At 29.8% G+C, this 27,666-nt stretch overlaps 1 protein-coding gene across 1 annotated transcript; it reads right to left on the bottom strand.

The window, feature by feature from the left end:
• Positions 1–133: 133 nt before the first annotated feature.
• LOC107440349 (pancreatic lipase-related protein 2) lies at positions 134–23,822 on the bottom strand. Its single transcript, XM_016053254.4, has 7 exons — positions 23,718–23,822; positions 16,704–17,002; positions 14,431–14,577; positions 12,765–12,873; positions 12,020–12,136; positions 5,009–5,128; positions 134–423 (listed from the first exon to the last, which is right to left on the bottom strand). The coding sequence occupies exons 1-7, from the start codon at positions 23,773–23,775 to the stop codon at positions 158–160; spliced, it is 1,116 nt and encodes a 371-aa protein (XP_015908740.1). The 5' UTR covers positions 23,776–23,822; the 3' UTR covers positions 134–157.
• Between the last annotated feature and the right edge of the window lie 3,844 nt (positions 23,823–27,666).

Genomic DNA, 27,666 nt, shown 5'->3' with positions numbered 1-27,666 from the left:
TTTGATTTCAGCTTTTTATTAGTCATCACTTTTACATTTTTCAGCGCACATCACATTTACAAGCGCTACTCATATAAATCAGTATAAAAATTGTCATACTTAAACGGGTTACAACAATAACAATTAATTGAAATTTATGTATCACAATATATATATTTTATTTTTTACAAAATGGTACTTCATCTGTAGTATTTAAATATACATTTAATGAGCGAGAATTGTCAATATATTTTGAATAAATATCTGCATGAATACCCATGAGAAAAGGCTTAGCTGTCCTTGTATTACACAATCCTTCAACATAACTCTCCATGTTTTCACAAACTAAACCATACATTTCACAGTCTGGATTATTTATACTTGACGTAAACAAATCAATAGCTCTGCCATGATTACACATAAGATCGTGCAAACCATCGTAATCTATAAATTGAAATTGAAAAGATCTGTTATTAAAAATCAAACTAAATTAAATTTAATTAGAGCACTTCATCAGTGAATAGTTTATTTTTAACACATCTCAAAATTTGAGTCCAAAAAGTCTACAGTGAGCAAAACAAAACGGACCACCCTGAATAATTTTTGATCTAATAATCGGATCTTCACGTTCTAGGACTCAGTCTTAATGGTTCGAGCGGATGACCTGAAATGTGATAATTAATGAGTGCAGACAATATTTTAAGTAAAGAAATAAGACACAAAAACGTATTTTCTCTGAAAAGAAGCGGGCTTGGACAAAGCAAGAAATGCGTTTTAAAATAATGTTTTTTAAGGATGAATCCTATAAATGTACCCAAATTTTTCATACTTACGTTACTTTTGAAAAAGGCACGTATCAAATCGACGAACCAAAATACGAATCATTATTCACAACTAAAATGAAATAATCCTAACAGTAGTTTAAGAAACGGAATTAAATGCTAAGCTCTTTTGATAAATAGCTTTGTCCGCTTTTCTGCTTTAAAGGTAAAATCTTCGAAACATGGCTCACTTTCAAACAATAATTTTTCAAATTTTTCAAAATATTTGATCTTAGAGAAACAGTTATTCATCACTGAAAGTTCATTAATTTTCAAAATCAATTATTGATGCATTTTTGTATATGACTGAAAAAAAAATTTCAAACTACATTTTTTGGAATTGAAATTTTAAAACAAATATAATTTAAATAATCTAACAGATGTTTTTTAGTAACTAAAAAATACCAAAATATATTTTTTCTTGTCATGGGATACCTGCAAGTGACGTAAGTCGGGTATCTCGATCCTGATTGTTTGTTGAAACGTGACATCTGTTTACGTTACCAACTGTTTTTTCCATTGTATTTCAAGTAAGCCAAGCCCGTTAAGTATCAGTTCTCTTAAGTAACACACTCTAAATTCTTCCAGACAGATTCTTTTTCAAAGATTTCAATTCTTTCACTCTATTTTTATGCATAGACTTAACGCATAGACAGGCACGAAGCAATGTGGAACATAAACAAACTAATTATGCATCAAAATTGTCAGCTGCATAAAATGGAAATATGTCATGATTACAATAAAATGCATAAACAAATAATAAATCTAAGTTAAGTAAAAGAAATAGGCGAGAAAGAATTATATTTCAATTAATTCGTTGTGTGACGCGTCTCTGTATTTAATTAGCTTAATTAACTTGTATTTAATTGTCAATTAACATTCTAACTTACGCAGAGAAACTTAGTTCAGCTTTTATATCCCACTTTGCAGATAAAGATTACGTCATAGGTCACGTGTGTGGGTATGGGACGTCTTCTTCTTGAAATTAAAAGTAACAAATTAAAGCGACAGAAAAAAATATATACAAGAAAGACACCGGTAACCCATCTACGCCAAAAGGAATTAACGCATATTTTGAGCTAGGTATAAAATAAAAATTCACCAATGACGTGTCAAAAAAGCCATTTGGCGTAGGTGCACTACGCCAAAATGAATGAGTTAATTCAACAAATGTGAAATAACATTTCCTATCACGTGATTTTTTTTAGATATAGTGCAGCTGTCAGGAAGAGCAAAAGCTTTGCCACATGTTCTATTGTTGGCAATAACATGGGAAAATATTATTTTAAGAATATCACTGATAATAAACCAAGTTCCTAATTCAGTTCAGTTCGTTTTTAATAAATTGATCTCAAAAAGAAATTGTTTAAAAAATTTATTTTAAATTATATTTGAAATTTAATATCTTTTATTATTTTAACCTTAATTTTTTATTATTTCTTTGAAGAATTTTTTTTCTTTGATAAAATAAAAAAAACACGCAGTTTTTAATTATCTTAGAATGCAAAACGTAATCTGACATAATTTCAGAAATTTCTTATAAATAGTTATAAGAATTATTTTTATTCTTTCATATAAATTTAAAGTTCTCCACTTGTTACATTTTTATCAAATAATGAACACAAATTTTCATAATGCTGCATTAAAAAACTGTATAAATTGAGAGACTTGATTGACTTTAAATAAATCTTTTTTTTCGTGAATGTTCTAAAGTAAACAAATAAAATTTTCTACAATTTTTATAAATACTTTTTATTTAAATAGAAAATAAAACACAGATTTTAGATTACAGAACTTACTCGCTCTAATGGTTCATAAATTTAAAATTTTAAAATAATTTTAGAAATTTCTTTGACATTTTATCACAAAAATTACTTTTACTATTTCAATCTTATCATACTTAATAAACTTTTATAAAATGATTCATGTATATAATTCAAATTATTATCCCACATTCATAAGAGGTAAGAGAGCTTGAAAACTTTCTAAAATTATTATTATTATTATTATCATTATTGTTGTTGTTGTTGTTATTATTATTATTATTACTTAGAAAGAAATTTTATCATAATAAATTTCCAAATAAGCTTTAAAAGTAGAAAAACTCTGTTAACCTTTTCTACGTTTAATATTTTATCGTGCAGACTTTCAAATCTTCTATATTTGCTTCTAAATTGTGAAAATTAACTTTTATAGCACCATCTGTAAATAAACATTTTTTTTAACATTTTGCAAGCACACGTTAAAATTATTAAACGTGGATCGTAATGATACGGAAGCGATTTGTTTCAGTTCGTTTCGTCAAACACAAGCACTCAATATAACTAAAATAAACGGTGTACTAAACTAAGTTTAATGCAAATTCGAAGAGAAAAAGTAAAAAATAAACAAAATAAAAGAAGGAATATCATTAGAGCAGCAATTTCTAGCTTTTTTTCGGTTTAGGAACCCTAAACAATCGAACTTCTCTTGGTGGAACCCTGAAACTATCTGGTAAAATGATTTTAAAAGATTAAATTATCACAAATGAATATGCTAACAAAAAAATTAAAACTTTCAAACTAATTTAGAAACATAAAATGTGAAGAGTGAAAATGTATCAATTTTTCATCAATAAAAAATATTAAAATTAAGTTTTTATAGGCAGTTGAATGTGCAAGTCTGCAACAACTTCTAGTTTATTAGTTTTTGGCAAATACATAAAATCAAATTGAATAAAATAACCGCATTGTGGTTTTTAAAAAATAAATGTTATAAAATGTAAGAATGATTTTCGAAGTAAAATAATAAGTATTATTTAATTTGGTTATTTTATTTTGAATTTTAAAGTTCGTGGAGAAATACTGCTAAAATTATTTGTAAATGCATATCCTTTTAGTTATTTTTTCAATTCGAAAAGTAATATTTGAAAAAATATAGCTGGAAAAATTATTGGAAACAAAATATGAACATATATTTTAAAATTTGCCATTTATTTCTTTTCAGGCATTTTACTTAAATGATTTCGAAATATTAACCAAATTATTGAATAAATAATTGACTTTGGGTTGAATACAACCTATTGTAGGTTTCAAAAATCATTACTGGTTAAAAAAAAAAGGTAATAACTCACGGAGAACTCTTGATATTTCCCCGTAAAACCCAGGGTTCCTCAGAACTTAGAACACCTTTTGGGATTCGTTGCACTAGAGTACCGTCCTCACGTTACATTTTCTTACTAAATTTTAGAACTTTTTGGGACAGTGAAAATAATAAGGTGTAAGTAAAAAACATGCACTGAAAAAATAATATGATCCAAAGTACCAGAATATGGTGAAATTTCCCGTGTTTCTGGTCCGATGGGAACGCAAAAAAGCTTCGTAATTTCTACCGAAAATAAAACATTGTAACATATAGTTTGATAATATGTGATAAGATTTAGTAAATGTGGTAAAATTTGGTAATTCTATCATGACACCTTAGAGCAGTGTTCCCCAACCTTTTTATCACCGGGGACTTGTCAACGTTTGATGATTTTACCACGGCCCACTGGGGGGAGGGCGCTGATTGTTCATATTTTAGATTATTTCGATTTATTAATTTTAATTTAATTGTATTCAAACATGTCTTCAAAATAAAATGAAATAAAAAGTAATTAAACATTTTAACTTACTAGAACGTTAAATTAATGAGAACCCTGAGCATGTTTCTCTGCAATGAGACGTTTCAATCTGGGGGTAATCGGGGAGAATGATACTTTACAAAAATTAAAAAATTTATGTCACTACCTTCGGGGCCCCCTTTTTCTAAATAAATAAAATTTTAATGGAACACAGATATTTTTAATTTGGGGTATAAACCTAGGAATTTAAATTCAGTTTCAATGAAATGGGCGGTCCGGTACCACTTGATCGGTCCGCGGACCGGGGATTGGGGAACACTGCCTTAGAGCATGATATAAAAACCAGTTATATTTGGGGGAGCGTGTTCTCAATGATTTTTTTTTTAAAAAACAAGAAATGTTATTACCATACAGTACTGTAATTTCATTTGTATTTTTTTCTCCGTATGACATAGCCAAACAAAAACTATACGTACGATAAAAATAGCCGGTTTCTTTCTTTAAAAAAAAAATACTTTATATAGGTTATTAAAAGAATATTTCTCTGAATATTAAAGTATTCCTGCTTACTTCTGGCAAGCATTGCATGGATTCGCGTATCACTTACCTAAAGTAGGATGTGTGATGAATGTCCAAATAGAAGATCCCATATCTGGACAACCAGGTTGCAAATGACCACCATTTGGCCAAAAGTCTAAGTGAGCTATACTTTCAACCAATCCGAAACCTGCCATAGAAATAAAAATAAATCTATTTACATCATTCACAAAATGTTGACCAAAACACATTATGACCTACTAAATACAGTCGAACTCGTTTGTCACGACTCCAGATATTACAAGAACCCAAATTTAAAGAAGAAATCGAAAATACTTGGTTGGTACAGTGTTAAGTCTATTGGAACTTAGATCTCTTTTAACGAGAAAACTCTGGTTCTAGCGATTAACTTTTTTGTGATTTATAAAATTACTTAATTTCACCTGTCCAGCTCAACTATCCCTTCTTGAAAAAATTATTTTTTAATGTTTTTTCGAGTCCACGAATTCCTTTTTGTTGTCCCTTGTGTTTTTGGGTACAAACAGTAACACAACAAAGACACAAACAACGAAGACTGAAAAACAATAACACACTAAAGACACGAACAACAAAAACCTAAAAACAATAACACAACAAATACTGAAGAACAGTAACACAACAAAGACACAAACAACAATGACCGAAAATCGATAACACACCAAAGACGCGAACAACAAAGACCTAAAAAATAGTTCGTGGAGTCCCACTGCGCGGAAGAAGTTAAACTTCGCAATCTGCGACGTTAATTGTAGAAGAATCAGCAGTCGTAGAAGGATCACTAGTTCTATTCAACGACTCTTTTTCCTGCTCCGCTCGCTTCCGTGCTCTGTAATCACGGTAATATTGTGCATTTTTACCTCTTGAACCAGTGGAAGTGCTTGTGGTTGCCTCATCGTCTCGCCCTGGAAAATTTATTTGCATTAATAACGTATGTGAATGCTTCATAATGTAATTTCAGAAGAGAAAACCTAACAATCAATTGATATTCACAAGAGACGTACTTTAACATAACCTTAAATCCGTCGCATTGTCCGTGGGATTGTCTTCACTCATTTTTTACAATTGTTATCCGCTAAATTTGAAAATAAAAAATACTACCCTATTAAATTATATGTGTATCAAAACAAACTAGAAAAATATTTATAGAAAAACAATACTTTTATGACTTTTATTATTTTTATGCTAGTGAGAACCAAAACAATATAGAAATGAATGAGGGAAAACTGGATCCTACCACGTGATTTCCCGGCCAATAAAAATGTAGCGTTAAGCGTTTAACGCAACCTTGTTGGAAGTCGCATAAGAAGTATAACTTCAAAAACATTAACACACCAAAGACACATGCAACAAATACTGAAAAACAATTACACAACAAAGACACAAACAACAATGACCGAAAAACAATAAGACAACAAAGACACAATGAAATAGTTCAAAGCAAATTCTTCAAAAAACTTCTTTTGTACTGCAAAAAATAAAATACTATAATTATAATTTATTAATAATAAACAATAACTTAATAATAAACAATAAATTAATAATAAACAATAATTTAATAAATAGAATGCAATATTTATAATTTAGTAAGTATGTATAAACTCTTATGATTTTTCCACGAACCCGTTTGTTACGACCACTCAGTTGTAACGAGTAAATATTGCGGTTTCTAGGAGCTCGTTAAAAGCTCGTTATATCTTTTAATTCATTCGGGTGAGTTTCTAATTCGTCTAGCGGTATAATACGCTCTAACGAATTCAACGCCAAATGTAAAACAACTGGCGTCTTTTGTTTCACACTGCTTTATTATTTCGCATCCTAAATCTGACTTTTCAAATCAAAACTCTCTCGCTATTATAGTGGATTGTTTCATATCTTTTGCAAGTGGAGAAAAGCGGGAAATGCCTCAAACTCCAAATGCTTTTTTGGAGATAAATAACCATTCCTGATTCATACTCACCCGGTATTCACCACACTGTTTTGGTTTTTTTTTTTTTTTTTTTTTTTTAGATAAAGGTTCCTTGCCCTGTATTTTTACACTGATTGATGTTATTAAGGTTAAGAGCCATTTCTCCGTATTACATTTACCAAAGATACTTCTTATTAAATTTGTAAGAAATTCTTTATTAAAATACACCTCAAAGGAAAAAAATTCAAACAAAACTATTTTAACTATTAAAGAGAAATATGTAAATATTATAATATAAGATTATTTTTAAAAATCATGTTAAACTTGAGGCATCGAAATGCTGCTGAATGCAATTTATTACTAGGTAATGTCCTGTTTTTTATTTTTAAATTCTGGCTGCAAGTTAAATTCTGTCTAACGTATCTATTTCAGAAATATTTCCGACAAAAACCACTACTTTTATTCACCTACAAAGCATATGGAACAATCCACTCCCATAAGAAGGAAGTTAAAACTGAAAAACCAGTGTTGCACAATTATTTTGAATTCTTGCAGCTCGGGTTCAATATGGACTCATTAGCCAAAAGAAGTTTTCGATTTTGTGCTCATGTTTAAAAGTTTCATATACTTTTTTACTACTTTTAAACTAAATAAATAAATATATAAAAATCTGCTTAGTTAACTATTGAGGTATAAAAAAAAATTTATAAAGTACAAATATATCAATTATATAAAATGTCATGATCCGAAAATAAATCATTTCAATGAATGTATTATATATTTCCGCCTTATATCTTTTTAGAATTTTGGCCGTTATATGTCACAGCGGCAATATCAAAATAACGGCCTTATTCTCAGTTTTTTCAAATTTTGTTTGAGCCTAGATAAAGCAGCATTGGGGTAAGTTTTTAAACATTAAAAAATTAGACCACAAACGCTTTTCATTTTTCTAAAGCTGAGGCTTTTCCTACATATGAAAGTTTTGCGCCGTTTTCAAAATAGACAGCAATGGCATTAGATAGGCTAAACTTTTGCGAAGTCACAGAAATTCACAGAAGAAAAATAGCACATTATTCGCAAATTGACCGGAACCTTCTAAAAAAAAAACTTAAAAGATCTTTGATACTTTCATATCGCTGGTTTCAAATCTGCAATCGGTTTCTGCCTCAAAGCTCTTTCTTAATAAAATAAGAAAAAACCTTTTTTGCTTATTTTTTGTCGAAATGTACAAATGCTAATAAGTTATATGTAGCAAGGTGTCGCATGAATCTTGCGACAGGCAATGATAGGTGCAGGAAATGCTAGAGATGGCGACAGGAAATGGTATGGCACATCCACAAGATTAAAACTGCATACGATTGGAAATGTCGTCATACGCCGCTAGTGGCGCTTTTTTACTAAGATCTCTTCCTCAGAGCTCTTTTTCATTGTACAACATGATACCGATAAAATCGGGCAACAAATGTGCGAACGATAACGTCATTGCCGGATTGTTTAAGCAATTGTTTTTTCACTTGTCCGATATCGTTCGTCCGAGAAGTAGAAATTCTTGCTCAATCAATGTTTTGAGCTTGAGTGAGCAGTTGTTTGTTTGTGTTCTGCTGCGATTTCTTTTTGGAAACATTTTTTTTAAACCGAATTAAAATATTAGTTTCATTTAGAATAATCATTTTAGATTATTATTTTTTTAAATTAGTTTTATCAAATTTTTTCTTTGAAGCCGCTCTATCACGTTTCAAAAAACGTTTCAGTTGAATCAGGGAACAGACTTTTGATTATTCAATCAAGCAGAAAACAGAAGTTGGATCGAGTTCTGTTTGAAATACATAAGGGCCTTTATTTGCCTTCTTATCAAACCACTATTATAATTTACATATTATTTTTTTATTAAAGAATATAATTAATATATAAAAATTTTCAATAAAACTTTTATGATTGTTTAAGTCTTTCAACCTCATTATAATGTAAAAAATGCAACATCATAAAATTACAAATATATAACCAAACATGAGAAGGAATTATATAAAACTTTTATTTTCGTGCTTATTTTTAGAGCTTAAATTTTTTTTAAATACATGGAAAATAAAAGATAGTTATTTTTTAGATACACAGCAACAAATAAAATCGGATCATTTGAAGAAAAACGTGCGTGCTTTACCTACATTTGATTCCGATAAACGATAGTGACAGTTTGTGACAGGGAGGAGGAAGACAGGCAACAAAGAATGTGACATTACATATTTTGGTAAAAATAAAACCGCGGAAAATCAACTATTTAATCTACTATATTTTTCTCCTACGCTGACTTTAAAAATATATGCGTATTCTTTTTCTTCTTTTTTTTGTAAATTTTAATATTATTTTATACAAAATCTGCTCACTTACAATCCTTATTTTTTTTTCACAAATGCCAACGTAGTTAAACTTTTAAAAAAAATAAGGTTTGAAACATGATCAATAACATGGTACTCCGTTTCTGAACAGCAAGCGTATATTTTTGTAGAAAAGCGTGACATATGTGACAAGAGGTAGAACTGAGTGGTAAACTGTCTCACTTTGTGACAAAGGGAGGGAGAGGATCAAAAGTAGTGAAAAACAGAAGTTTGGCATTATTTAAAAAAAGCGCCTAAAGACTAAACTGGCACTTTTAGGTCGGTTTCTGTTGATTAATGTTCTTTTACTGTTTCATTAAAACATCTCTTTAAATTATCGTTTTAAATTATTTTAATTTATCATTCAACTTCTGAAAATTAATACTGAAATAAACGATTTGTTTTTCTGTTTATATCAACTGTTCACTTCGCATTTTTATATTTCTGCCCTGTTTATAGCTCAGTTTGTTTTAGCTCATAATTGGGAATGCAAAAAATTTTATTGAATTCGAAATCCCGGTGAGCGTTTTGTAAAATATAGATTAGAAAAAAAAGTAAAAATATACACATATTGAATTCGTAGTCCAAGTGAATGATTAGTTATAGTTATAGAGCAAAATATAGTGTTCTAATTTTAGTTTATTCATTTAAATTTAAAACGCTCTTATAATCGAATTATGCGTAAATTTTTTAATGTATTTTCAACTTATACGCTTTATAATACTTGAAATAAAAATTCGAAATCTTATGTATATAATTCCTATGTATTCTAAATATCCTTTAAAACCTTGAAAAACAAAACTCAGTCTTATAAATCTTACCAAAATCGTTTTAGTGCTGCCATCTCTCGAAGATAATGGGAGACAAATGCAAACTGAATTTTGAACATACAAGACATTATGAACATTATTAACTATTCATTATAACTTATAAAGTTTCGATTACACTTTTTCTAGAAATTTTTTTGGAAAGAATTAAAATTAAATTATTCATTGCTTTTCTTGTATACATTTTTGCGTACAAAAGATTTTTGAAATTATCCGTTGTTCTGATTTTCATTGGAAACAATACTTTAACAAAAAAAAAAAAAAAAAAGAATGATTGCAAGTATTTAATTCAACAATAACTTAATTTAAGAATAAAAAAGTTATGTTTAAATATGTATTTCAAAAGAAAAATGTTCTTTTAAAATTTCAAAGGTTAATTTTAAATGCTCTTAAATATTTAAATTTTAAGAAAATTTGTTCATATTTATTATCAAAAATTACATAAAAGTTATTTAACTTAATTTTTAGTGTAAAATGTATATTGAATCTAAGCCTGCAAAAATTTATAACATGCATTAAAGTTTTGACATTTCACAAATTTTGCAAAACAGCAGGAACAACAACTATTATTATTATTATTATTATTATTATTATTATTATTATTATTATTTATTTATTTATTTATTTATTTATTTATTTATTTATTTTATTTTATTTTTATAATAAATTTTCTACAACAATAATTTTCGATGCCTACATTGGCGGATGTTTCAGTTTTCATCAATGGGATATTTTACTCACCTTACGTATTTTGCTATAAGAAAAAATTCATTCCTACCTATTTTATTAAAATAAAAAGTTCGAGCAGTGCTTCGAGCAGGGGATAGAGCGCTATCCTCCCAACGAGGTGACCCGGGTTCGATCCCAGTAATACCTGTTATTCGAATTCCGCATCCAGCTCAAACCGACCACTGGACTGACGCAAAATATCCTCAGTGACAGACGGACCATGGGTTAGAGTCTTCTGGCAGTCAGGCTAACCGTGGGAGGTTTACGCAATTTTTCCTTTCCATATAGTTCCATCAAAAAATCTTCTTCGAAGGTAAATTTCTCCCAATACTTGATGCATGGCCGGGATAGCTTGGTTGGTAGGGCACTATGCCTATGGTAAAGAGTTCATGGGTTCGATCCCCGTTGACGTAAATGGTGACTGATGCACGTTAAATCTGTCGAGTCGCAAAGTCCTCCATGTTCCCATAACAAATCAATACCTCTGGGGGTACTGATCCAGGAGTTTCCTTGTCTTCTGGATTGGTTCAAAAATAAGAAGGCTACGTATTTGAACATTAGTAGTCGTAAACCCAAAAATTGAGTCTGCAGTTCGACTACGGATATAAAATAAAAAATAAAATAAAATACTTGATACATGAGTTTCCTTGTCTTCTAGATTGGGTTCAAAATTACAAGGCTACGGAGTTTAACATTAATAGTCGTAAACCCGAAAATTGGATCGGCTGTTCATTAACGGTAACAGAAAGAAGAAAAAAAAAAGTTCTCTCTTATCCATCTATAATTTAATTATTGTCACGTGCAGCAGTTGATCTCCATATGTGGCAAAAAAAATTTTGAGAATGATGTATGCATAATTATGATGCATAACCATTCATGCATAAATCATGAGTTAAATATGATAAAAAGCAAGAATTATTTTCTTATAACTATACCTTAGTCCATCTTTTTTTTTTTTTTTTTTTTTAAGGTTTTCTCTCGAGCAAATAGAGGAGAACGCAATATTTTCATTATATTGAAACACTTTGAAACTTTTTGAAAATAAATTTAAGCATTTTTGGATGATAGCAAATAAGAACAAAAAATGCTTCTGAAACATAAAGTAATTCAAAATTTTGATAGTGCGTCAGATAGGTATTTGATTTCATTTCTTATTTTATTCCTTATCTTTTCTTTTTTTTTTAGTTCAATAAGAAATATGATACAACCTTGAAAACGATTTGGGGCGGCATTAGTATGAATAGCATCTACGAATAATGCATCAGATTTGTCCAATCTCACAATAGGTTCCACATTTGTAAAATATGGGCCGGCAGGATCCAGAGCTACGAAAAAGAGAAAAATGCATTTATTCTATTATAGTAGACATCAGACAACTAATAGAATTTACTTTAAGAGAAAAATGTGGTTATGCCATTATGATAACCAACAAACCACCATGAAAATGTACTTAGTATTTATGTCATTATAATAGTAATCAATGTTCAATGATTATGGGGATATTTACGTTTTAGTGATCTGTCATGCCAAATACAATCGCCAAGGCGCCAAAAATATTTTAAACTTGCAAATTAAAAAAATGCATGTTAAAGTTAATCCCCTTTTTTTTGCCAGCCTGAAAATTGCCGACACTTAGCAATTATTCTGGCACAGATCACGATACGGAAATCTTCCAGTGATTATATTTTTACAGCTGCCTTGTTAAATGTATGATTAATTATTTTTATATTATATAATTATACATTTATTAATGAAATTTTATACAAAATGCTAATAGAATTTTTTTTCTATTACATTAACTTTATGCGCATGACAGCAAAATACAAAATTTAAAGCAAATTTAACAATTTTTAAAATATTTTTTTGAGTTTTTAAAGCTTTTACATCTATTGCAATGCTAATTAAAACCATAATCAGTCCTGGATATATACAAATATCATTCAAATTATTGACCTGTTATTCTGCCAATTTTATGAAGTAGTTTTCCAGCATAGCCAGCAATGTGTGACCCCAAACTATGTCCAATAAGGTGAACAGATTCAAAAGAAAATTCATATTTTTCCTAAGGGAAAAAAAAGAGTAGCAATTTGTAGAAGTGACGTATCTTGTGGAGAAAAAAAAAATTTCTACTACAATGGATTTAATATTGAATATTTAAAACAAAAAAAACTGAAGAAAAAAATCTGAAATACAAAAAAACACTTTAACTTGTATTTTTTAAACAAATTGGAGTTTCGTGTAAAGCTCATAAATATAATACTCAGCAAGTTAAATTTTAACTCCTTTGTTGCATTTCCGCACGCTACAGATCTGCAAAACATATTATTTTTTCCCTACAAGTTTAACAGTTAATTCTCGAACAAATTAACGAAAGTTAATTCCATTGTTATTCCATTGTATTCCTTCTACATTTTGTGTATAAAAGCAAAAAATTCGCAAAAGAAAACACTTAGAATTGCTGCAGCTTTCAAAAAAAAATTAAATTTCAGAGAAAAAAAATGCGTGTTAAGTTCATAAATAGATATGGCCTTTTCAGCATACCAAATTTCAACACTGTAGTTGCATTCCTGTTGCCTATAGATCATCACGTGTGGTATTTTCCCCAAACATGTTTAACAATCAACAATTTTCGAACTAATTAACGAAAATTAATTTTTTTATTCCATTGCATTCCTTCTGCATTTTTCAACATGTCTTCGTAATTTCAGTTTTCTAAGTCTTGAAGTTTTTTTCTCGGGAAAACAAAATGTAGCGTTAAATTGAACACCCAAAACGGCGTCAGCAACACTTACAATTGTTTAGCATAGAAAGAAAAAAGATTTAAAAAAATACTTATAATGCAATTTAAAAGAATTGTTTTAGAATCGGTAGAGATTAATCTTTATTATGAAGTAAAATTTAAAATGCACATTAAATTATTTGTTGTAAAACATAAAGTAACCTCCTGCCTTAAACACTACTTGATAAATAGTACGTTAACCATTGTTTACTTCAATACAGTACACTATTGAGACGTACGCAATACTATCCTCCACAATCACGTATTGGTTACGAAATAGTAGTGCCTTTTCATCCGTTTAACCCACAACGGGGTATATCCGGAATGCTGTATTATACAATATGAGACAGGGCTACATAAATAATCTCCACAAAAAATGAACTGGTAAGATATTACTCAACTGAAAACCTCATTCATTTCAAAAATATATAAATAGGAAGTAACAGTTGACATGCTTCAAACTCTCAAAAATGGGCACCCAATATTTCCACTCCAGTCACATCAACACATCTTGATTCTCTGGAATCTTGTTTCATTCCTATGAATGCTGATTCCCTTGTTAACGACATTAGTTCCTCACCATCTCTCTATAGAGCATGGAAATACATTTTACCCTGATTTGCTCCTGTCGGTTACCGTGGTTTTTCTAGTTTTACCTTTACTTTTCCATTTTTCGTTAGAAACTTTACGTTTTATATTTCAAATCACTCTTGTTTCTTTTCATTCCCGTCTAGCAAGTCTTGAAAATGGGCACCTGCTTTTTTTTTGAGAGCATGAAACATATCGACCGTTATTTCCTATGTATATATTTTTAAGGCGAATGAGATTTATAAGACTTACCTTCAACTTGTTTAGGAACAGAGCAATTTCCGCCCCGACTACCCTAGTGTTGGCAACAGCTTGTTCATACAACGGTCCATCACCATGTTGCCAGTCAACAAGGAAAACGTTGCATGGTTCAATACTTAGTAAAGATTTCACTAGAGGCTAAAATAAATGAACTTACTTTTAAAAAATAATAATTTCAATTTTTTACTTTAGTTTAAAAAATAAAAAGATTGCTTGATAGGAAAATTTATGTTATAAAATAGATATTTCTTCACTAATCTTCCAATTCAATGATTCACTATTTATTATTTTAACCACTAGATGGCGCTGTTTAATTATGTAATGTTTAACTTTTAATAAGTTTCACTTCACTATCCTCCATCTTGTTAAGAGCACTAACTCACCCACTTATACATGCTAATGTACTTATACTTACTTATGCTTATTTAACAATAAACTCGTATTTTAAAAGGCAATATGAACTTTTTACTGAATTATTATGCCTCAATTCATTGAGTAAGTAACACTAGGTATTCCTGCACTATTGTAGAATATAAAGTGAAAACAACACAAGTGAACATGCGCAAGACAAAGATGAGCAATATTTATCTCTGCTACCTTTTATTCATATAAGTGCGTGATTACCAACAATTTATAGTTCCCAAATATAGAAAACTACTTTTCAATAGTAATGATAATTTAAGAGGATGGTTTAACAACGGAGGAACATTTCATCACAAATTCTCTTTCACCACTATAAATAATATAAAATTTAAAGTATTGAAAAAGTAGAGTTCAGGCAAAGTTAAAGTGAGCCATGAAGTTATAAATACTGAAAAGAAATTTTCAAAAAATCAAAATGAAAACAAATTATTACAGGATAACTTAAGATTACGCAATCGGGAAATTGTCTTCCAATAATTTGCTTGCATTTTGATATTTTGATTTTTTTTAACAAGTGAAACCTCGGGGTTTCCTCTAAGTTTGGCAGAATTAATTTTTTTCTATATTTAAAATTTTAAATTAGTTATGGAGATTAAACAGAATTTGCGATGAAAAAGTTCTTTTGTGGTATAGACATCTTTTAAGAAAAAAATTCCATAAAATAAAAAAATTAAATAAAAGATTGTTCAGGATATTGATAACATTTCCTTTTCTAGTATTATCAAGTAAATTAAAGTTATGTCAAATTTAAGAAGTAAAAAAAAATGTGATAGGTCGCCAAGGAGCCTAAAACCGCAAAACAGAAGCCAATATATCAGTACTTCTTCACTATACAATGTGTTGGCATACACGTAGAACAGCAACACGTGATACATGATGTTACATTGTAATTAAGGATATCCCATATGAAGGCCCTTGGAATATTCTTTTAAAATCCTTGACAAAAAGTAATGTTAAATGTCATATATTAGCAATAAAGTACAATAAATAATCATTAACTGGTAAATAAATAGCCATAAACAATTTATTTAAAAAGGACTGTCAAAAATTTAATAAATCACTGCTAAGGGAAGCGGGACTGAAATTATCAATACCAAAACAACATCAATATCAATGTCAAAAATATCCTAACAGCAGGCATTTTAAGAGGATGTGAAAGGCGTTATAAAAAACACCTTCAAAAATTTTCCCTTTTTTGGCCCCTGATTCTATACTAGAGCCATGATGAGCCTCGGGCAATATAGTGATAAACAACACTTCTTCCAAGGTGACATTTTTATGTAAAACTGCCCTTTAGTATTGTATCTTAATATATACTTAAACATTTTCATAAATATCTCCGAGATGGCAGCACAATACATAAAAACATCTTATTGTCGACACAGAAATCATAGTGCATTTCGACAAAAACAATCATCGCCGCAATTTGAAAAAAATAAGACACATCTATATATTGCCTTAACTATAATTATCAACTCTTTAACCCCTTAACGATCGGTTAATTTTCAAGAAAACGGTCATAAAAGTGCCTTTTTTTCAGTAGATTCTGATAGATTAGTATTGACATCTAGTTTAAAATAAACTATCTACAATTACCTTAAAAATATCTTGGTACTGCCATCTGGTGTGTAAAATGAGAAATAAAATGTTATCCAGGCAAAAGAAATGAATTAGTTTTATTCTTATTGGCGCGTTACTACTTAAATCTCCAGCCCGGAAATTTCACGGGAGCGAGAAATAGAGGGCGAAACCTCACCTCGTCATTTTCACGGAAGCAAGAAGGATAACTATAACTGTGACCGTTTAAAAAATAGAATAAAATATTGAAAGGTTACACTTACTATTTTCCAATAGTCAGCAAACTTGCTCATAAAACCTGGTATGACGAAAATTGTCTTAACCTTAGGGTTGAAACCACTGCTGTCAATATCATAGAAACTTAAATCCAAGTTACTAAAGGTAAGAGGTGTCATTCCACTGGAAGCATTAAATAAATAGAACTGTGTATCAATTGATATTCTGTCGTCTGGTAAGAGGCTCATTGGTCGCTCCATGAAATCGAAGAATGGCTTACCAGCAGAAAAACAACCTAGTTCTGTCATACATTTCTCCCTCATAAAAAATTCATTAAATGTAAAAGCTACAAATGAAAAAAAAAATTATAATTAGCCGTAATTTCACATAGTAGAAAAATTGTTTCAAAGCTAAACCATAATGTTTGTATTTTGAACCGTATTAATATGCAAATTTGCTTCAACTTAAATAAGTTGTACTATGTTTCCGTTCAAGTTGAAATTCAGTAGTGTAATCAAGTTTAAGAAAGATAAATAATCAATAACAGAAAGATTTTGCAGAAAGTCACTTGCTTTTTAATTTGAGCATTACAGCGCATGCGCAAAAATTTCCCCACTATTAACAGTAAGAGGAAAAGAATAAAGATAACGTTTCGGTTAACGCAAAACGAACTCGATGCAAAATCTTTTAAATACATTCCAGCTTTATACCGTATTAAGGTTGTAACAAATTTGATCAATATTATGATTTAGTACTGTCATAAACTTATTTTTTAATTACAAGAAAATGAGAGAAATGAAGTAATTGATTGTTTTGACAATGGATGAGTCCAGAGCAAGTCCATTTAAAAGAAACAATAATTTTAATGCATATTTGACTATTGACACTATAGTTGTTTTGGTTCGTATAAGAACCAACAACAATTTACGATTCTGGGCATACTTAGTTGTTGCAACTAGTAATACCTTAAGCAAAAATATATTGCGAATTCGTTGCATAGTAATTAAGCTGTTTGAAGTTGTTAAAGTTGAAAACAGTTAGTGTTAGAGGCATTGGGGGTCACATTGCGTAAGAGTCAATATAAATGAGGTCAAGGCCAGATATTTAAAAAAAAAATTGCCTCGCAATATTATTAGGTTAATAGTTCTCTGATGAGATTTGCAAATAATATATTTTTATTTTATGCAAATTTATATTTTAATATTGCAAATTTATATTTTATGACATTTATTTTAATTTTACTTTTCCTTTAAATTTTTTTATAAGTTCAAAATTAGGACTCTAAATGTGTGCTAGTATCATATGCAAGCAAAACAATGCTAATGGAATATGCTATAGTATTTATGTAGTTCATAGTCCTAGCGCATTCCAGTTTCTTTAAAAATGGGTTGCTCTGAAGCCTTCGAAAAGAATTTAAGCTACTAAAATTTGCAGTCTTTTAACACTAGAAAGACTGAAAATTTAGTATGGACCTATATTGCCCAAAAGCAGTCAAAATGACTGGATTGCAAAAGAATAAATAATGTGTGAAGAAAATTTTTTTAAATTAATTTTTAATATATTTTATATTATTTACAGTTATATAACGAGTTATTGGTAAATATTAACAATTAAATAATTATATGTTGTACAAAATTCTAAGAAATTGTGTCATTATATACACCATTGTTCTTCTAATTGAAATTAAAAGCAGTCAAAATGACTTCCTTAGGCAATCTAGTGTTAATAAGAAACAAACGAAAGATTAATTGCAGTAGCAATGTTTGGTACTTTGAAGCGGGCGATCATTAGCGTGAAATGAATAATATTAAAAGTGACATTGTGCTGTTAAATCGTTAGAATTACTGATATAATCTACACCAGGGACTTCCAAAGTATATGCCATGGTAATGTAGAGGTGATATATTTCTAGATGCATTAAAGACTTAAGACCCGTTCTTCGTATGAGAAGGAGAAATTAAATAATCAATAAATCATCATTAATAAGAGTTACGAAAGCGTGAACAAAAGCGAGACAAAACGTGTATTTAGAAACGTCTTCCTTTCCTCTTTAGTTGGACAACAACCAAGGATGAGCCCTGGCCTTCTTTAGGCGTTGATACACGGGACCCTATCTTTGACTTTGTCTCTCCACGTAGATATTTTTAATGTTTTTAGATTATTAATGAAACAGTTCAAGCACCTAAATTCAGACCGCATTCTTTTTTGAGTGCTAGTTGGTATTGCTATAAAAACATTTTTGGTGGCCTTATCGTCTTTAGCTCTAATTATATGTCCAGTCCATCGTAACCTTAGTCTCCTGAAGCAAATAAGTACCTTTTCTCCTGTAATTTTGCCCTTTACTACTCATACTACAAAACTTATTATTTTATTTCAACTGTAATTAATTTGGAATCATTTATTTTTGTAGAAACACTTTTCAAAACCGTAACTGTAAACAAAATAAATACGTGGTTTCAGATAACTTTAGGAATACTCATTTGGGGACGTAGCTTACACGTGGATCCTTCACCTATCTTGACATAGCGAAACAAAAATAATTAATTATTAAAGAACCTGCAATAGGCTTTCTTTTTTTATCAAACAGAGCTGTAAGCGTCCAAACATTACTGGTTTTATCTGTTAAGTGTATGGGGAAAAAGAGTTTCATCTACAGTTAAATTAATAACATTCGCTAATGTTTGTCCAATGAGTGGTGGCTCTGGAGATGCAGCGTTTGCTCCAAATGAGGTCACCCAAGTTCGAATCTCAGTGGTGGCTGGTTGATATGAGATCTGCTCCCGGCTCACCCAGACCGCAGTGTAGGTGTAAAATATCCTCAGTGATAGACGGACAACGGTTTAGAATCCCCTTGCCGTCGGTCTAAGAAAGGGAGGTTTTCGTGATTTTCAACTCCATTTAGTGCAAATGAGGTTTAGTTCCATCAAAAAATCCTCCATGAAACTTAGTTAGTCCTGATGTTTCTGCCAAAGTTTTCGTGTCTTTTGGATTTAGTTTCAAAATTACAAGACTAAGGAGCTTGACATTGATAGCTGTAAACTCAGAATTGGGTCTGCTGCTCATCGCCAGTTGTTAAATATAAAATTATAAAACATCAATTTTCCGAACGTCTCTCCCGTACGATGTAATTTAAATTTTGAATTGCCTCTCTAGGTCGCTGTCCAAATTCCTCGACGCTAGCAATAACTGTTCTAGAGTTATAAAAGAGAAGCAAACATCGATAAACTCTTAATTTTATGTTCTTAAAAAGAAAAAAAGGTTGTGAAGAGTTTTGATTCCTTTCGCTACTTCATATCGTGCGCAGATGAGTTTTAAGCAGTTGTATTTTTAAGTATCAATTTTTTCAAGAAAATGAATAATTCTAGTAGGTAGATCAGGCTAAACAAGTTTTGAGAAGCTATGTAATGAGTTTTTAAAAAAATAACGATACCTGCAATACAAATGACTTTAAACAAACTACAATAGTGAATGTTAATTTCTTTTTGCTTAGATTTTTTTCTTATATAAATAAAACTTTATCGTAACTATATATCACCTTCTTATAAATTACTATTAAAGTACTTAACTGAATTTAAGAAATGATTTGTATTAAGTTATTGCCATTTAATTTCATAATTTCAGTTTTAAGTCTTATAAACATTACTTTAAAGTATGTACAAATACAATACCTATTAAGCCTCAGACAAATACAATATGCCTGAGAAGCCGTGAGATAATTTTAAATCTCGTTAGTGCAGAAAGTTAGGAATCCCTGATCTACACCATATCAGTAGTCTTAAAATCTACACTATAAAAAAAATATTAAAGCAAATATCTACCTCAGATCCTAAATCTCCAATATTAGATTGCATGTCATTTAATTGCAATAACTGTCACTTACCCCATTCCTTTGAAATTATCTTCTTTAAAAATAATACTTCATGCAGGAAGTTTAAATAACTTAAATCTTTTTAAAAGCCATAGAAAGGTTTACGTCTGGTGATCAATCCAATATTAATAACACTTTCGATAATGCTTTCAATATTAATAACACGAAAGAATGAGCGAATGTAGATAATTCAGAATTTCATTTTTCAGAAAGTCCACATATATCCGACGCCAATTGCACTTTAGAAATTTATCGAATGATCTGATACTTAAACTGAAAAAAATAAATATTTAAATTCTGCGTTCGGTAGATCTAAAAAGTTCGTTTATTTACATTTAAAAAAGCTGAAGGAGCTTCCAACATGAAAGGTTGTAAGCGTTAATAAAGTTCCAAAACGAAACATTTCTTCATAATGTAGTTCTCTAAACTGCGATTTTAAATAATTCTTATAAGTTTAAAAAAGAGCAATCGATTGTTGACTGCGATCACTAAAAATTCTGTAAACGCGTCATATTCGTCCGCCTCTTGCTTCGAAAAATAGAGAGAGAAAAAACTGTTAGTTGTAATCTTACGTAAATATCTCTTTAAATAATGAAAATGAATTATTTATATATCATTCGTCTTTTACAAAGAAAATTTCCTCACCATTGTTAGTACATCAAGGCACTTTTGAATAGCATCATAAATACAAAATTCATGAAAAGTCCAATGGTAATTGCTATGGGCAATGCAGAAAATATTACATATTATGTTTAAAACGCATCTTAATTATAACTGATGCATCATAGTGACAAATTCTAAATATAACACTCAAACAATATTCTATTTGTTTTGATATTCAAAAAGAAACATTAGTTTTGATGACAGAAGAATATGGCATTTTCGTGCTAATTAAGGATCTTCTTAAGACAAAAAAAAAATATTTCCACCACCTTGTATATACGAATATGAATATTCATTCAGCTACAAATTATTGTCTCGAAACATTTTTTGTAACATTTCATTTAAGGAAATGTGTTTTATTGAACTTAGTTGCCAAAGTTTACTTTTTAAAGATATCAATGTTTTCAAAACAGGATGTCTGAAAAAGTAAAAAATTTAAAATTCGATATCTAGGTTATATCGAATACACTTCAATAAATAAAATAAAACAAAAAACATTTCATTATTAATTAGTTACTGAATGAATTAGGAAATTACATTCATAAATTTCACCGCGGGGTCAATATTGAAAAGGTAAAATTGTTTTCTGTCTGAATTAAAACGTAATAAGTTAATGAAAATTTAGTAATTAGGTGAAATAGAACACAACTCAATGTATAATAGAAAATAAAAACAATACCTTATTATTTAGTTACTGAACGTTCAGAAATTTCATTCACAGATGTATTGCTGGAATTCAGCGTAGGGTTAACATTGAGAAAATAAAATCCTTCTCTGTCAGAATTAAAATGTAATATGATGAAAATTTGAAAATGGTTTCAATGGAACACAACTCAATGAATAAAGCAAAAATTATTCCATTATTAATTAGTTATTGAAGGAATGAGGAAAATACGTTCTCAAAATTCACTATGAATATATTTCTGCAATAGGTTAACATTGAGGAAGTAAAATCCTTTTTATCTGAATTAAAACATAATATGATTGTTAAACCAGACACAATAAATGACACAATGTTATTAGAAAAGATTTCCAAGTTTAAAACAAGTTTTGCTTTGGTTTATTAAGGAGAATTATTGGTTGTTTATAAAAAGAAAAAAGGAAAATTGAAATAATATTAATCACCCAAAATAATACGCAAGGTAACAAAAAACATAAAACAATACTTTAATTCTGCTAAGTTTTCTGTTACTATAATTGCTCTTTAATAAATAAATTCCAATTTTTGGCGGCTAGTTTTTTCCCGGCCGGATCTGCATTAGTAAGTGGGCATTGGATTTCTGTTTTGACATCAATTTAAAATTCATGTGACGAAACACAAAACTCGTTCAACCATTTGCCAGGCTTGACCTAACTTCCAATTTAATTACTCAGGTTAATATACAGAACGATACAATGTTTTAAACCAACTAAATTTTTTCTTGCTAAAACCAAGCATAAAAGATCATAAATTTTTTTAATGTTTAAAATTAGTGAGTTGAGTAAATTTTTAATCGTTATTGAACAGTAAACTTTAGGCAATAAATTTTATAAATTTTAACATTAAATTTAACATATTAGGTTGATTTGGAATTTATTATTAATAACTAAAAGCGTTGCCTCAAACAGTTTAAAAATGAATAATTTTCTAAAAGGAAAAAAAGTGGCAGCGCCATCTGTCGAAGCAATTTTGAATTGAAACTTAATGATGCTTATGGTGAAATACTTCTGAATATAAGAAAAGATCTTTAGCAGATAGTTATGCCACCTTTCATAAGTTTACGACAAGAATCACTTTTTTAATCTAATCAATTTTCTGCTATAAATTGTCGAAAACCATCAGTCAAAGTTAGAAAAACATTAAATATGTAATTAAATTTAAAATTTGTTGATACATGTAAATAAAGCTTTAAATATGTAAATAGAACATTAACTATGTTTATAAATTTGCAAAGATGCTGATTTTCATCGAAAAATTAAAAAATTTTAAACTACTATTACCTAAACAAACTCAAAATTTAAGTTTCTTCCTAAAAGTATTATAAATAGAAAAAAAAATGGAAAAATTTCACAGTGTACTAACATTTTTTCACAATACAGCGAAAAAAATATTAGATCTACAAAATTAAACCACCAGTATTCAAATTATTATGACCCTCTTCTGTAAATAAACAGACTTGTTTGAAACACATAACTTAATTCAAAAGTTTATTTGACTTAAAAAAATAATTTTTCATGCAATTAACGGAAAAAAATATCATTTACGTTTTGGGGAAAGGTAAGTATAAAAATACATTTGTAAATTAAAAATATTTTCAGGTCTATCAAATTAGCTTATATTCGGATTACGGGTGTTAAAATTTTGAAAATACTTTCCTTGAGAAAACTGCAGCGTAAGAAAATTAAAAGCACTGTCGCTAAAAATAAAGGGACAATAGATTCTGCAATATTTATAACTATCAGAGCATATTACATAAAGCACGAATTAAATGCGAAATATGATCACGCATTAGTATAATCACGGAGAACGTTTTGAAAAAAATATATTTACCATAGGAAAATCCAAAATTTAAAGTCATACAAATGCACAAAACCCTGAGAAACGCCATGGTGTTAGGAGACAGTTAAAGAGAGAAATCAAAACAAAAAAAAGTACTATTTATTAATTTTGATAAGATTTTTTATTTACTTTTCATTTTAATCTCTTCATTGGATAATCGTTATCGTTAAAGCCTTTTCATGTTTTGTAGACTTAACGGGTTTTTATCGAAAAATACATGTCAATATAATTTAAACACACCTTTTGTTTAAAAAAGGCCATTGTTAACTAAAAACGCATCATCAGTTTGAAGGGTTTTGAAATCCTTCAATTGAATTTTTACATTGTTTCGTTTACCGTAAAAGCAATTCTGATTTTTCGCAAATTTATATTGCTGCCTTTATTTAAAAGCTTACTGCGTAATTGTTTTTTTAACAAATCTATTGAAAGTATTAAGTATATTTTAAAGTGTGTTTAAATTTTTTAATTGAAGCAAAATTATATATTTATACTTTTTCCCGAAGGCTACCCCTTGTTGTTAAAGTAAATAACAGAAATTAGGCTTTTTTGTATGTAATATACTATTTTTATAACTGTTATGGGTTTGCAAAAGTTATTCATTACTGTTAACATGGTTTTTCGAAGCTCTTTCGCTAAGGAAAATAAAAAAAAGTTGCAATTTAAATGCCTTACATTTGAAGCTAAGCTATAATTTTAAACTATATATACCATCTTACCTTAGAGAATTTATTTGTTAAGAACTAACAAATAAATAAAATATTTTAGAAGTTATTAAACTTTTTTAAAAATTGATAATTTCCAATAATCGCAATTATTAATATTACAATAGCATTTTAATATATAATAGTAATTATTAATATATATATAAATTATTAATTATAATTTTCATCTGTGAAGATAAATCTCACCAAATTGGCGATTTTGAAAAAAGTTTGGTAACTTTTAAAATATTTTATTTATTTGTTTAGAAATTAGAACTAGTTTAGAAATTAAATATTTGACTCCATGCACTAAAACTGTGTTGTTTTTTTTAATTTCCTTGGGCTTTAGAGACTCGAAAGACAATTATATTTGTTTATAGTTCACATTCTTATTATTTTTAATTTTACTTATCCACCTTGCCATTATTTTTGAAAATATTACTTCCTTTTGAAAATTTAAAGCGAATCCCTTAGTTATAATCAGTGGACTTCCGAGGGGTCCGTAGACCACCAGGGATACATGGACCACAATAGGATTTGCGGTAATGGTATTAATGCAAATCATTGAATGTTGCTGAATCCTGTTTTGAGAATAAGCCTTAAAATAGACAGAAGTATTAATTTAATAGTAATATGTATTTAGAATCGGGACAGTTTTCGCTATTTGAGACGTTAAAAATTAAACAACTAAGGAAAACACTTTATTTACTCTGTTATCCTATTGTTTGGAGGCTAAAAATTATCTTTTAAAAATCTCGCTGAGTTTAGAAAAATAAGATATTTAATCACGATATATTGTATTTATTATGTTGTATTTTCAAGTATCAAATAAGAAATATAAAACATTCATCATTCAAAGGCGAAGAAAAGTTAAACCCGTTAATCTTAAGTGAAGAATAAAGCATTCATTTTGAGAAAAAAGTCAACTTTCACTAGGATAAGATAATAATTATATCAGCCCTATTAAAGGAATATGCGTGTGATAAATAGCACATGCTGATATATTTGCTCCTTTAAGCTTATCTTTTGGGTTTTAACTTATTAATGAAGTAATGAATATGAATAGAAAATAAAAAAACTGTTTGAAAAATAATTTATATGGCTGACTAGAAATAATTGGGCAAGTAGGAAATTATATAATTCGTATTGGAGGTAACCTGCGTGCACAAATTTCGGGATACTTTCTTCGTTTTTGACGAAATTGTTTCCTGGTATATATTCGGAGCAAAAATTTCGTCGAAGTGACAATATAACTGTCATCACTTTTTAGAAGAAATACATTTCGTCAAAATTAAAAAATATATTTCACCATTTTCTTTTTTTCTTTTTCAAAAAGGAAAACGTAACTCCTTATGAATTCAACTTTTCTAATGACCACTTCATCGTGGGCAACATAAATGGATCAATGTCGCCTAAGCAGCAGGGGATGAAGGACTGATAGAACCGAGAGATAAATTACACATATGACCTAACGGGATTCGAACCCGTGGTTTTAGTCCAATTCCTTGATCACAATAATCGGTTTATCTCGTCTCTTTATCTTCCATCGTCTTCTTCCTAGTTTAATAATTCTAGTTATCAATCTCACGCAATGGACTACAATGAAATTCCGAGTTGAGGAAATATTTTCGCCATACGTTTGAAACTACATGTTACGTCCCAAATCACGTGATTTCGTGACAAAATGATTCTAAACATTAACGAAATATATACAACGAATATATAAGAATTGCTTAATCATCAGAAGTAAAAATTTTATTTCTTAGTGTTAAGAACGAAAGAATGAACATTAGAATGAAAGGTGTACAGCTAGTCTGGAATACTCCCCCAGTAATTATCTGGTACTCCTGGGATAAACCGGGTCGTGCTTTGGCCTTCAGAGGTAATAGATGCGATCAGACCGCGTTCACTAGATTCATCAGTGGTCATATAAAGTACATGAGATATGAACAGCAGCGAAAGGTCTATCCCACTTGCAACAAATGTTTCTCCAGTGCAGACAGCCAGGTCCACCTCCTTAGCTGTGTGGATTTTGAAACGGAGGATTTTCTGAGCGACCCGGTCTTGTTTTTTGATTTCCTGAGGATGAATGGACTCATGGACCTGGTCTAGCTTCGCTAAACCAGTGGGGATGAGAAACAAACAAACAAAACAAGAACGCTATTCATTTTTTGTCGTTTTTAGATTAAATGGAAAAAAACAGCATTTTATTTAAAACTCCAGTTAAAAATAATAAAATGACTGCAAAAATGGTATCAATGTTCTTCTAAAACTAGCTGTAATTACTGCTTCAGAGCAGCATACATCTCCATAAGTATCCATTGGTGACGGTCTGGGAAACATCCCTGAGGATGATCCAAAGACATGCATCAGAATTTTGATCCTCTGCAGGAAGGAATGGCTTTACCGTCTTGGTAGCCTGACGACCAGCACGCAGTGTCGAGCACTATAACGGTCGAACAGTTTTGTTTGAGTGGTTTGTTACTCCTCTGAACACATTACATTAATAGAATTAAGTTTCGGTCGTGTGTTGGTAATAGATATTTTCTTTTCAGGTAACATAAGTGACGTCATCCATGCATATCATTACGGAATCTGTACATAAGACATGCATTGTTTAAAGCATATGCCACTTCACTATGTTGTTTCCTGTGATGATGTACCATATCTTGTTAAGCTGTATTCAAAGTAATTATTTTCAGTTGTTTGCTGTATCGAGATGACACTGCATGTAATTAAAAAGTTTTTAAATCTACAAGTTTCCTCATGTGAGTTAACACATTCACTAACTACTGTGCATGCTCTGCTAACAGGTTTAGCGAGGATTGATGCCGCGCAACCTCGGTCTCTACACAGACTGATCAAAATGATCAGTCCACATGCTTACTGACCGATGCCAATGATTCTGTCCTGGGAACTGTATCTTTACGATCAATCCACTTTGGGACTAAAGGATATAAACCTCGAACATAATATTATCGCAATAAACATGAAAGAAGACTGGAAAATAATAAATCAAGAGTCAACTGTGTGGTTCTGGAGCACCTATGAATAGAGAGCACCTCCATTGCTGTAGGAGGCTCCACGGACTTGACTCGGAGACCGCAAGATATTGGCGTGCGAGAGAGCTTTTGGGAAGATGACTTCAGTCTTTTGTTATCTTCTATTTTTATTGTTCCTCTGTGTTATTATTTGTATTCCCTGACATTGGAAATAAAAAAATAATAATAAATCAATAA

The sequence above is a fragment of the Parasteatoda tepidariorum genome, chromosome 4, assembly GCF_982258835.1.
Source record: "Parasteatoda tepidariorum strain Cologne lab strain chromosome 4, Ptep-v5.0, whole genome shotgun sequence".
NCBI classification, from domain to species: domain Eukaryota; kingdom Metazoa; phylum Arthropoda; class Arachnida; order Araneae; family Theridiidae; genus Parasteatoda; species Parasteatoda tepidariorum.
This window is presented reverse-complemented; position numbering and strand designations above follow the sequence as displayed.